The 12482-nt window shown below is 43.9% G+C and overlaps 1 protein-coding gene across 8 annotated transcripts in view; it reads left to right on the plus strand.

Annotated features, from left to right (window-relative positions):
* LOC109526255 (LIM and calponin homology domains-containing protein 1) overlaps positions 1-12482 on the plus strand; it is a 62416-nt gene that overhangs the window by 44993 nt on the left and 4941 nt on the right. For 6 of the 8 annotated variants that reach the window (XM_019887429.1, XM_019887428.1, XM_019887423.1 and 3 more), the window contains 13 exons: positions 100-257; positions 1547-2024; positions 3793-4047; positions 4343-4451; positions 4909-4973; positions 5050-5137; positions 5378-5446; positions 5632-5660; positions 5963-6097; positions 7909-8001; positions 9718-9861; positions 10568-10662; positions 11844-11975. In XM_019887429.1, coding sequence (XP_019742988.1) covers positions 100-257; positions 1547-2024; positions 3793-4047; positions 4343-4451; positions 4909-4973; positions 5050-5137; positions 5378-5446; positions 5632-5660; positions 5963-6097; positions 7909-8001; positions 9718-9861; positions 10568-10662; positions 11844-11975 — 1850 coding nt within the window. The remainder of the gene's footprint in view (positions 1-99; positions 258-1546; positions 2025-3792; positions 4048-4342; positions 4452-4908; positions 4974-5049; positions 5138-5377; positions 5447-5631; positions 5661-5962; positions 6098-7908; positions 8002-9717; positions 9862-10567; positions 10663-11843; positions 11976-12482) is intronic. The other 2 variants (XM_019887427.1, XM_019887430.1) reach the window with 2 other exon arrangements.

Consider the following 12482-nt stretch of genomic DNA (forward strand, 5'->3'; position numbering starts at 1 on the left):
TTTTTTGTGTTAATTGTCCGTTTGCCTTCAATATAGGGACACCTGGCCTTTTCACGTAGAGCAGAATAAAGCATAACAGTGGTCATTTGTGTGCGTCAGGATCTGGCCCGGTGGAAAAGTCGTCGGCGCAGCATCTCTCAGGACCTGATCAAGAAAGAGGAAGAGAGGAAGTTGATGGAGCAGCTGATGACCGGAGGGGAGAGCATCTCGCAGAGGAGGAGGAGCATCAAGACCTACCGAGAGATTGTCGAGGACAAGTAGGTCCAACTCAAATGGAGAACATCAGTTTGAGCATACAGTATGTTACCCATTTAAAAATGAATACGTTCAAAACCCTCTCAACTCTTAAAACACTATCTCAAATGAGGAACATGGCGTATAATAGTAAATCAACCACTAATATGCAATATGGCATATGGCAGCTAGCCAGTCGGAGGCTCGCTAGCCAGTCAGAGGCTAGCTAGCCAGCGGTTAACCTAACAGTCTTAAAGTTTTTACTCAATGTTCTGAAAAGAAACACAAATGTCCTTTGTTCACAAAAAGTTGGAAAGATACCAAAGGAATCCTATCAAACCAAAAGGAATGGTGGCTAGCTATATAAGCTAATGTAGAAATCTAGATTTTTCTTAGTGTGCCTTGTTACACAGCGCAAAGACTCATACGTGCATGGCAGGAAATCCAAATGAGAGTTCTCTGTTCAAATAAACAAACAAATCGTTATAAATCACAGCAAGAGTTTGAGCAAGCGAGAAGCCATCGTAACTGTGATTCATCCAGATGTTGGCAGACAGATTCTGGGCTCCGCTATGTGGTGGATGTCATCATATTTCATTTGTAAATATGAAATCGGCATGCAGCGAACCCTCTCAATCATTATGGAAACCAATTAATTGGATGCGTTATTATTATCATCATCTTTATTTTTTAAAAGCTGACTGCAGCACAATTCTTGTGTTTGTGTGTTGGAGGAGAGGAGACTGGTTTGGGGAGGCACGATCGAGCATCATCCCCAAGTGAAGATCATCTTGTAGTTCCTTATAAACGCACTCCGCATGCGCTGATCGATTGCATAGACTGGAGCGAGTCTGTTATTCTTCCGCCATATTGACCGTGTGCCTCTCGTGCGCTGAATGTAAAGGGAGCAATGGGAGCCACTTTGACGGGCCAGGAAGCAAGTTGGCTGTGTTCACTACCACAACAGAGCAAACGCCCATTTGTAACTGCGCCCGTCTCCAAAAATACCAAATGAAAGAAAACTTCACCCATGCGCAGTTACGGTGCACTTTGCATGAGGCATGAAAATAATTTAGGGCCTATGGACTTGCCTGTAAAATGCATGGCAGACAAGCCAAACAAAAAGTCTTTGTTGTTGATACTAATACTGATGGACAGATTGCTTTCAAACCATCATTAAAGGCAGCGAATCAGAAGCTAGTGTAACAGTCAACATCTTTCCTATGTGCTCCTTCTCGTCAAACAAATCAGACCCAGAAGAGCCAAAGTCATTTGTTTACAAGCAAGCTGCTTACGTTGTTGGTCTCCACAGGGAACGTCGCGAGGAAGAGCTGCGGGCAGCTTACCGGAGAGCCAAAACCCCCGAGGAGGCGGCCTTCATCCTCCAGCGTTACGCCCAACGCTTCTCCATTAGCGAAACGGTTATGGAGCGCCTCCAGCTGCCCAAGGTCCTGGACCGCAGCATCTCGGCCGACCCGTCCTTCTCCGGCTTCCCCGTCCCCCTCTCGCCCTCGCCGACCACCCCCGAGCCGTGGGAAGCCGACCCCGACAGTCCCCTGAAGTATCTGCGGCAGCAGTCGTCCCCGGCCTCGGCTCCCAGGTTCACATCTACGGTTGAGGCACAAATCGATGAGTGGCCAAGAGACATGCTGCCCCAAAGGCCACAGATCCGATCGCGCTCATCTGAGCCGCCGCCCAACCGGGTGCCGTCCCCCAAGCCGCTGCCATTGCTGACGCCCAAGCCTTACGTTCAGTCCTGGCCTGCTACACCGGAGCCCTGGCCCAGCAAGGTCAGTTTGACGCTGTATTGCATTAGGCCTTCGCATTTCAGCATAAATATAAAAAGTGGTCTGAGCTTCATGTAAATCACAAGACTGAACAGTTTCTGCTTAAGCTAACACCAAACAAAATGTATTCATACTTGGAGCTATTCACATTAGACATTCCGGGAATCTTGCTGAACTATAAATGTTTTGTCAGAGGAATGGTCCAAAATTCATCAGCAGTTCAGCAGTCTGCAATTGCAGCTTGTGATCAGAGCTGTTGCACTTTATCTTTTATTGTTATCATTATTGTCATTCAGAGTTTGTTTCGTGTACAATCCACTGAGGGCACGGACAAAGAATAGGAATCTAGAGGGCTGAGGGAAGCACTTTAAAACGGTTGAAGCTACGACAGCTAACCGGCTGCAAAAGTGCGCCGCATGCCTCCGTGTCAGGCTGTTGCTCATCATGGCATGGTAACGGGTGGATCGCGGGAGGTTGGTTGATCGAAAAGTCGATCGTCGGTCCAAAATGCTTGGGCACCCCTGATCTAAACCATACTTTTCACACAAATTCCTACTTTGTTTATCTGTCAGGGCTTTAATGCCATCTTATGATATCTTAGGGCATTGCAGAAAAATAGGACAAATACACTGTACAAAAATGTTTTAAATCAATTATTTTATCCAAAACATGAAGGCAACGTATTTTTCACATAAAAATCTTGGGCAGTGATGGTCGCGACCGAGCTAAATGTAGCCAAGTGCTTCTCTGGAATGTCTTGTCAGGCGTCCCAGTCCCACTTTGAATGGAGCCTTGTGTTCCCTATTGACTTAAGAAGTTGCCGGAGAACGGCCCTCTCAATGTGAAGTGGGCTCCCCGGTGGACAAAGACGGCCCACACAAGCGCTTGGAGACTGATGAGAAGGTGGAGGTATAGAGGGGGCGAGGATCGGGAGGTGCAGGGTACTCACTGAGAAGTTCACTAGAAGCCCCCTCACACATAGATTACCAGCGCCTCTTTGTGTCTGAGGCTCGCTTGTTGCTAAAGTCTGCATGCATAAGCTCATACGACGCTGGCCCTGCAAAAATGAAGGCACAAGTGAGGTTTTCGCCCCAGAGATTCGTTTCTGTTGTAGTTCTCAATAGGGCCCTCTTGGAATCACTGTTCGATTCTATTCTTGAGATGATTAAGTTGTTTTTGTGGGGGGGCGCAATATGCCCGAAAACATGAGGATGTGTGTGTATCTTGTGGAGTACATCAGGAGACATGAAAATGTCTCAAGGAGCCATGTCCCAACTTGATCAGGAAATCAGCCATTTTGGGTTTTGAAGCAGCCATGTCAGACGAATTCCAGGGCTTGTAATTTGACAAACTTATCCCAGGTGATTTGTCTTGAGTCCCAAATTGGAAGCAGCAATCCTAGACAGACGGGCGCATATTTGTTTTACGTATTTTGGGTCAGGTGCTGTCGTTTCAAATCAAGGTAAATCTGGATCTGATTCAGATGAGCATCAAAGCATTCCACACGAGGGAGAAAATTCAAATCGCATTGAATCTGGATCCGATTCAGATTATCATCACAACATTCCACACTACGGTAAAACAACTTCTAATGTCTTAGGGCACTTCCACTGCTGCCAAATTACATGATATCAAGTCGTAATTGTTTGTGCATCTGGATTTTGTTGGGTTTGATCACGTTTCATTTGAAACTGCTTTGTATGCATTGCCGCGTCTCACCAAAGCTCAGCACAGACGTGTCTGCCCTCAACACAGCATCCGTCTCTTCTAGGCTGATGGTTTGCTGCGGGTCAATGGCAACACGGGACCCGACGACTCTCCCGCCGCGCCCGAGAGCCAAGCAAGGGAGTCCTCCCCCGTTTTCCTACCGTCCTCATCGCCCAAAACCACAGCCCACCACGCGGATGCGGCCGCGGCAGGAGACAATCCGATGTGCACCAAGATCGAGGCAGCTTCGACTGACATCCAGGACAAGGAGATCGCTCTGTGTTTAATGCCACCTAGCAGGCCTACTTCACTGCCAGTGGTAAAACGATAGCTTATTCCGTTACCTTTATTCAAACATTCACACTGCGAGCTGTTTTCAAATGTATGAAAAATAAATCTAATCATGACCTTCAAATACTATTAAGTACCCATTAACATTAGGTGTAAATTTAAATTATTTTGTGTGCCTAGTGTTATGCCTGTGAGCATATAGTAAGCTGCTACCCCACTACAAAGCTAAAATGTATGTGATTTATCGATTTCTCTGTAAGCTATGCAAAGTGACATTTTCTATATATTTATAGATAGATACACAACTATCTACTTGTTGTTAGGAGTTGCAGAAGCCAGAGGAGAGTTTCGGGTGGAAGACTGGAAGCCAGCTGGCGGCTGCACCACTGGAGAAAAAGTGTGAATCAGCGTCACACTTCCAAACATCTGCAGGTCTGAGTCATACACTACTCGACTGCCCCCATCTGGACACTTGTGGATCTGCCACATTGCAGACATGCAAAATCTTTTACAGTTCCTTGGTATTTTAGTAAAACTTCTCACATTCTTCTCTCAAAATGGTATGATGAGGTATGAATGGATAAAGAATTAGAGCACTATTAAACGTCCTCAGACAGTTGTGGTGGAATGGTTCCGTCTCATGCAAATGCACAGTACCCCTGTTGTTACCATGATGACTGTGGGTGGAGCTCGTGCATTGCAACCAAAGGAGTGCTACTCAGTGCTGTCATCTTGGCAACTTTGTCACTATGTTTTGTGACTTTTCAGACCCTCTTGGAAGAAAAAAAGACCAAGCCCCCTAATTACACATGTTTTAATTAGTGGGCCAGGTCAGTGCATGTAGCGGACACATACTGTAGCCAAATACAATAAACACTGTCTTTTGCAGAAGCCAAACATGAGACTGTACCATCGTGTCAATCAGGGCTTGGCACGCACTCTGTAACCTCAGAGGTAAACCATTAAAATAATCCTTCCTAATTCAACATGTCATCCGTCCATCCTGTTAATAGTCCTGTGAAATCTGTAGACAAGCATAGACAGTCACCTGGAGACGAACCAGAAGAAAGGGGAGGTTCCCTGTTTTGGACATCAACCGCCAACTACAATAACAGAAGGTTACAAAACACACACACACACACACACACACACACACACACACACACACACACACACACACACACACACACACAACCCCCACCACCACACACACACACACACACACACACACACACACACACACACACACACACACACACACACACACACACACACACACACACGCTCCACTAGCCACTGTACACCAGTTTTGTCCATTTGACTTCTTGAACTATATATTTCCACATATTTTGCCACAGGTTTTAAAAACACTACCCGCTCTCCAGTGACAAGCAGCAACCCAAATTTACGCTGGGAGTTCTTTGCAGGTAATTTGGGGATGGGGGACACGATTCAGTTCAATGCGTCACGATGTAGAGCTCAGCGATTCTCAACGAATGTATTTTTAGTTGCAATTGATGCAAATTGATGTTGATATTCAACACCAGAATCTTAATTCCTGACTCGATTTTTGCCGTTTGTTACATTGCTACTATACATTTCCATTCTGCAGATAAGGGGGAGAAGGAGCAGCACAGCAACGTGAGTACAATCAATATCTTGAAGCGCGAAGGTTAAGATTACTTCTGACATGCACATATGTGACTTCCTGCCACCTCTGGTCACCTCTGTCCTTTTCTGTCTTTCTCCTTCAGTAGGAGTGAATTGGCTAGCATTGGACTAGTGCTTTTGTGGTAGACCAATTACTGTCTTCTCTCCATTTTTTTTTTCTCTGTATGTGTGATGCCTGTTTGTTTGTGGGTAACCGGCGTATGCATGACAATTTCTGTGTTTTGGGTTTTGTGGATGCATGTGTTGTTGATGGGGTGGTGGTTGTGGTGGAGGGGGAGAGGGCATCCCGTCAGGTTTCGGTGCCGGTATCGCCTCAGACCAGACGGGCCGACCGCTGGTCCTGGGACCTAGACGAGGAGCGAAAGCGTCAGGAAAGGTGGCAGCAAGAGCAGGAGCGCCTGCTGCAGGTACCGGTACATGGCGAGGTGGCGAGGCAAAGCATGGCGCATGAGGCCACTTCCAGCACTGCCAGGATTCACTCCCCAGTTTTGGTTTTATTTGTGCAAGGGTCACACTGTCAAAAGCTTGCTACTTTCCCGGCGGTGTGGTCCCGTTATACAGTTTCTCCACCTCTAGGGTGAGATTTGTCATTTTCAGAATGCAGTAGAAGGCCCCGCCCATTTGTCAAATGCTCACTTAAGACTTTTGTTCAGACTTAAACCTATAAAAAGATCCTTTTAGTTTGACAAAGTTTATCATCGAAATGTAATCACTGGTATTTCATTTTATTTTTCATCGTAATAGTCATAGGAGTATTTCATTTATTTAAAAAAAATTAGTTTTAATAATTTTAACAGTGTTTTGTATTTTTAATACATGATTAAATGTATTTGGATTACTTATGTGTGCATTGTTCAAGTTTAGAAATCTATTATATTTTAAGTAGACGATAAAAATAAGAAATATTACGATTCTATATATTTCATGACTGCACATAAAATGAAGAACAAATCTCCGCATTCATTCGATATACCGGTATGTCATTTTATTTACCAAGGCACACGCAGTGTTTAAAATGTTTTTTGTGTTACAGTATGCTGCACATGATTGAAGTCAGCATTTTCTTGTCATTTTAATCATTAGTTTATGTCCAATACATAATTTGCATAGTTTAATAAAATGACTACCGGTACACCGTTTGCATTTTTCAGGTATTCAAGAGAAAGTATTTTAAATTTAATTCCAAAAAAACATGTCATTGATCACTCATTAGTTTGCCTACCGCTGCTTTTAAACCGTGAGACGAGCTTCTGACGTAAATGTGTTACATGTCACAAAGCCGATTAACCGCATTCCATTGCACCCTTGAAAGCTTGCAGCCATTATGATCAGAGCGTTTACTTATCGTAACAACCGCTCATGTCCCGCTGCCACCACCTGAGGGCCGCCTTGTGCAGCACAAGGAACTGTGTCAGAGCTTGTGCTGGTGGGATGCTGCTGACTCAATGCCGCCCCCCTCCCCCCATCATCCTCTGCAGCTCAGTGAGAAAGGCTTCTGAACTCCGATGATGGATGGATGGATGGATGGATGGATGGATGGATGGATGGATGGATGGATGGATGGATGGATGGATGTGCGTGCGGTACATCACGTGCTGGTTGTGTTTCATCCCTATAATTGTTTGTCCTGCTCTGTGAGTGTGGTCAGGCTTCCAATGCAAGTCCGAATAGGAAAAAAAGTCATTACAAAGATCATAATGCCAAAAGAGCTCTCTGAAGTTCAAATTACAGCCACTTTAAATAAATTTTTCAATTAAAATCTGGCAGTATCAATCAAAATGCAGCATTTTTCAGAGTGTGTGAGGGGCGTTAAGGTGTCTTAAATTCGACTTTTCAAACTGAAGGCCTTAAATAACCTTCAAAATGAGTAAGATGACAACCAATGCTCTGTAATCTCTCACACAAACCGAACGTCACGCTGTTGTCGTGTATCCAAAAACATCTTCAATTTTAAGCCTGCAGGCACCCAGTTTATTATCTTTGTAAAAGGCAGACGTTTTTTTAACAACGAAACAGTTCTCGGAAAATTGCATGTCCAGCTCCTGCCTGCTTCTGCTGTTCTGTTTTTTCCTTTTTTTTTTTTTTTTACATTCACTCTTGTCAAGCCAATCTCCGATGATGTCTAAATCCGTATTTACACGCCTCCGACATAAATCACAATGTCTTGTCTTGTTTTCCGGTTTGTGTATGTATGTGGTGTGCTGCCGTGGTAACACAGGAAAAGTACCAGCGGGAGCAGGAGAAGCTCAAGGAAGAGTGGGAGAAGGCCCAGAGGGAGGTTGCCCGGGAGGAGAGGCGCTACCATGAGGAGGTGCGAGCATATCTGTACACAATACCAAATGATGGTTGCTGTGAAAATGAGCCTCGTGTGGCTTTTTATGTTCGTCGTCATGAGCCTGTATTAAGATTAAGATATCCTTTATTTGTCCCACACTGGGGAAATTTACAGTCTACAGCAGCAAAATTGGGGGGGGGTAGAAAGAAGAAAAAACTAAGTATTTCCATGCACAAAAATAACTGTTTCAGAAGAGAGCTGTACCCAGTTCAATAAAAGTGCAATATAGATATAGATATATAGAAGCATATATGCAACTGGTATAAGGTGGGTGTGCTATTTACAATTGTTTTGTATTGTTTGTTTTCAATTATTGTATTGCGTTCTTGGTTTCCTTGGGTGTTTTTTTTTTTTTTGTTTAGTTTTTTTGGGGGGTTTTTTTGCAATCGATGCAAGGTTTAGCGCTATGACTGACTTAATTTCTCTTGGTTACGACATCCTCGGAATAACATTATCCTTGGTGCACTTTGTCTGTATTCGTACCAGCTTTTTGTGAATAAAGAACGATAAATTTGAGCGCTCAGTGTTTCAACTCTGTGATGTCAGGGAAGAAATAACAACAGTGAAGATGTAGACTGCTACATTAGCGTCCAGCTCCCTTCTAAGTTGATTTGATAAGCAGAGGCGATTGCTCTGAGACTGCAAGGGAAGCTCAGCTTCCTCTAAAATGTCCAAAAATAAGTGATCAAATACATGTGTGTACATACAATTTTGTGTACATGTCATTAACTAAATATGCGCTACAACGCGCTCAACTTTTGTTTCTGAATCAGCTTCTTATGACTCGTTACAACATGACTCTCTTCTCATTCATTCCCGCAGCTTCACTGTGCTGTGGACGCTGAGCTTCTACAGCGCAGACGCTGGGCGTCTAGAGAGTTCAGTGTCGGTTGTTCCAATGCATTGAAACGAGACGAGTCATTGGATAAATGCTGTTTTTTTCCTGCCCACCGGACGCTCAGCGTCTCTGGGAGTCTATGGACAGTGGGCGTGTATTGGCTGGCCCGGACGCTCAGCTCAGCTTTTCTGCATGATGATTGGATGATCTGTCTGAGGCTGAATCTCTTTTTGATTGACAGCGAAATGAGCCAATTACCGATCTTTTGGTGTCAGCATCCGTGGGAGCATCTTTCAATTTTCATTCTGTTCTGAGTTGAACTGGAGACTTCTTTTAATCATCTTAACGAAACTCTCTTTGTTGAAAACGACTAGCGACGAATTAGTCTTTTATTTCTGCTGGGTTTTATTGTAGTTGCTGTAGTTGTAGGACACTCGTTAAGTCCCTGGAAAAGACGCCTTGTTGGTATGACAGGGTCACAGATCAGTTTGAAAAGGAACGGAGAGTAGAATTCACGTGTAAATAAACGGACACATTTTATGATGTAGGCCAAAATTGAGCTTCCCCTCCTTGACAGACCCAGCATTCGCCACTGTTGATACGATACTCATTTGGGGTGGTCGTGACCAACCTTTAGCAACCTTACAACTTCTTGTAATGGCTAGTTGCCATATTCTTCTCATTTGTCAACAAATGGCAGCGTGTCATATGATTTTCTTCAGGTTTTACATCGCGGGAGTGTTTCTTTTTGTAATTACGTGACAGTGGTTACAGAACGTATCGCAGTCGTAATTGGGTTGTTTCCCTGTGCGTCTATGTTGTTGCTTACTGCTCCTACATGACCCTCACGTCAGGAACGTCTAATATTGGAAGAGACGGTCACACCCCTGACTCCGCCATCGTCTGCCCCTGCCCCGTTGGCTTCCAAAGGCCAGGACACGATCGTGCGCTCACTTGCTGACTGGGAGCGCAAACAGGAGCGCCTGGAAAGACATTCGGTGAACAACTCATTTGTTCATTTGTTAATCATTATTAGTTTGTGTTATTGGGTGTTCTCAAACCTTTCAAGTGGAGAAATTAAAAAGGTGTCTCGTTATAATCCAATTGAGTTATCTTGCATCTGGAATGTGCTCTAAACAAAGCTACCTTCTTGTCTGTTTTCGAGAAAAAAGGCTGTAATGTTGCACTGAGTAATTCATATTTTTAGAGAAATTCTTTGCGCCAAGTTTTGAGAGTAAAATTGTTGTTTTTGAAAAAGTCATCATCTTTAAAAAACAGTGACGTATTTTGTCTGGATGAAGAGTCATAATCTTTTGGGAACCAAGATAGTTGTCATCTTGAATATTAAAGTCTAATTTAAATGAGGGACGAGATTCGTTTTAATAAGTGAACTTCAAAATACAACTTTATCCTTCTGGTATTACACCATTTATCATGGAAAATGATTCTAATGGGACTAATATTGTGTTCTTCAAGAAATAGGACTTTATTGCCGTTGTAATACACCCTTAGCACAATTTACTTGATCAAAAGCTAAATTAGGATGGATAAATTGTCCTCGAGTGTTAAGTGTACCCTTTTTTAAATGATATCTCATTATTGTAAATTACTTTGAGGGTCCTCAGAGCCCAATTTTTGGAAACATTTACATTGAGTGAGTGATTGACCAGCTAACAGTCCTTTACCTCTGATTGTCTAACACAGAAGGAAAGTGCAGAAAAAGTGCAGTGTAGACCGCGAGAGAACGACAAGACGAGCGATATCAGCGCCACCGACGACAGCTTCAGAACAGCCAAGAGGTTTGTTGACGCATCAAAGCACATGTCAGGAAAACAGAATGATTGCTTCAGTAAATATGACATAAAAGGTTATGTTCAGACTATAGGTCTTGTTGCTCAATTTGAGTTTTGGTTTTTTTTTGGGGGGGGGGGGCGATGTTCAGACTACAGGTCTTGTTGCTCAATTTGAGTTTTGGGTTTTTTTTGGGGGGGGGGGTTTGGTGGGGGTAAATTGACAGACACTACACCTTCGTCTGGTGTATGAACCAAATGCGTCCCCAAAGTGACCCGCATGCGCAGAAGAACCAATAGCATCACTTCCAACTAGCCACGGGCTGATAACCAGTTTGACGGTTTACCGTGGTTTTAAAAAATGCTAATACTGTCTGTCACCGGTAATGAGCTCTTCTTTTCTTTTTTGGGGGGAGCAGCGCACAATATGATTGATATATATGATTCTGAGTGAGGGCACGCGGTGAGGTCGGCCACCCTCGGCCTACGCCTGCCCGCTGCGGTAGCAAATATCTAAATATAAATAAATAGAGAGAGAGAGAGAGAGATTTGTTTTTTGGATCATTAATAGTTTTTCCATTTGTGCAACATACTCCACCTACTTTTTTTTCTCAAAAAAATAACTAATGTTTTTTCTTTGTGTTTCAATTATAATTGTACATTTTGAAACATAGTACTGAGTACATCCTTTTTGTTGGGCAATACAGGAAGCAAACATACCCACCTTGGCACCGGTGACATTGGTAAATCTGCCGGCGGCGGCATTCAGTTTTGACAGTTAACAGTTATCCGAGTTAAAAAGCCATCATGCGTATGATGATTCCAAAAATGTCCGTGATGATTGTGGCAGCAGAGTGGTGTAGTGGTTAGTAGTGCATCCGCCTCACACATTCTGGGCTCTCATCTCGGCACAGACTCCATGTTGTCTTTCCACTTTCCAAATTTTCTATTATATTCATTGAAAAGTCCAAATTGTCCATAGTGTGAATATGACTGTGACTACCTGTATTTGTATGTGCCTTAAGATTTACTTGTGATCAGTCCAGGATGCAGCCCACTCATGTCGCCCAAAGTCATCTGGGTTAGGCTCCAGCTTCATCCATCGTCCTAATGAGTTAGAAGTGTTACGTTGTTCTATTATCTCCTAAAAATAGAGCCATAACGTTGTCTTTTGTGTGGGCCATTTTCAGCTCGGTGAGTCAGAGTAGCTGCCTGCAGAATGGCCAGAGGATTCACCAAATGGCCGGCAAGCCCTCCGCGCCCGTCAAGAAACGGCAAGACGCTGACATCGGCAAGCCTGCCCGCCCTGCGGGAGAACGCAGGTATGTGGTGAACGTATGTGCTTAAATGGACTCTTTTGGCTTCTCCTTCAGTCTATCGTTTAAAGAAGCTTCCTGCCTCTTGACAGTAATTGTCTGACATATTGGTGAGAGTGAAGAGTAACCCTGGCAACAGTAGTGTTCTTGTGCTGTGCTACCGTTGCCGCATTTGAGGCTTTCATTGTGATGAGCCGCAGTTTTTCAGTTGCTGTGTTAGGCCAGCAGGTGGCACCAACCACCTGTCTTCCTGTCCGTCTGAGGAAAACAAGTTTGTATGAATTGCTGCAGTAACTCGCACAGATTACCATCACCACCATCATCATCATCATCATCATCATCATGTCCCAGCCTCATTTCCAGAAACCCACATAAGAGCAGACTCTGAATCAAGATATGCACTAATCCGCATAGTCGTTTAAATCCCTCGAAGCCAGGGTGTGTATGTGTGTGTATATATATATATATATAGAGAGAGAGAGAGAGAGAGAGAGAGAGAGAGAGAGAGAGAGA

Source organism: Hippocampus comes, unplaced genomic scaffold, assembly GCF_001891065.2.
Source record: "Hippocampus comes isolate QL1 unplaced genomic scaffold, H_comes_QL1_v1.1 scaffold202, whole genome shotgun sequence".
NCBI lineage: Eukaryota > Metazoa > Chordata > Actinopteri > Syngnathiformes > Syngnathidae > Hippocampus > Hippocampus comes.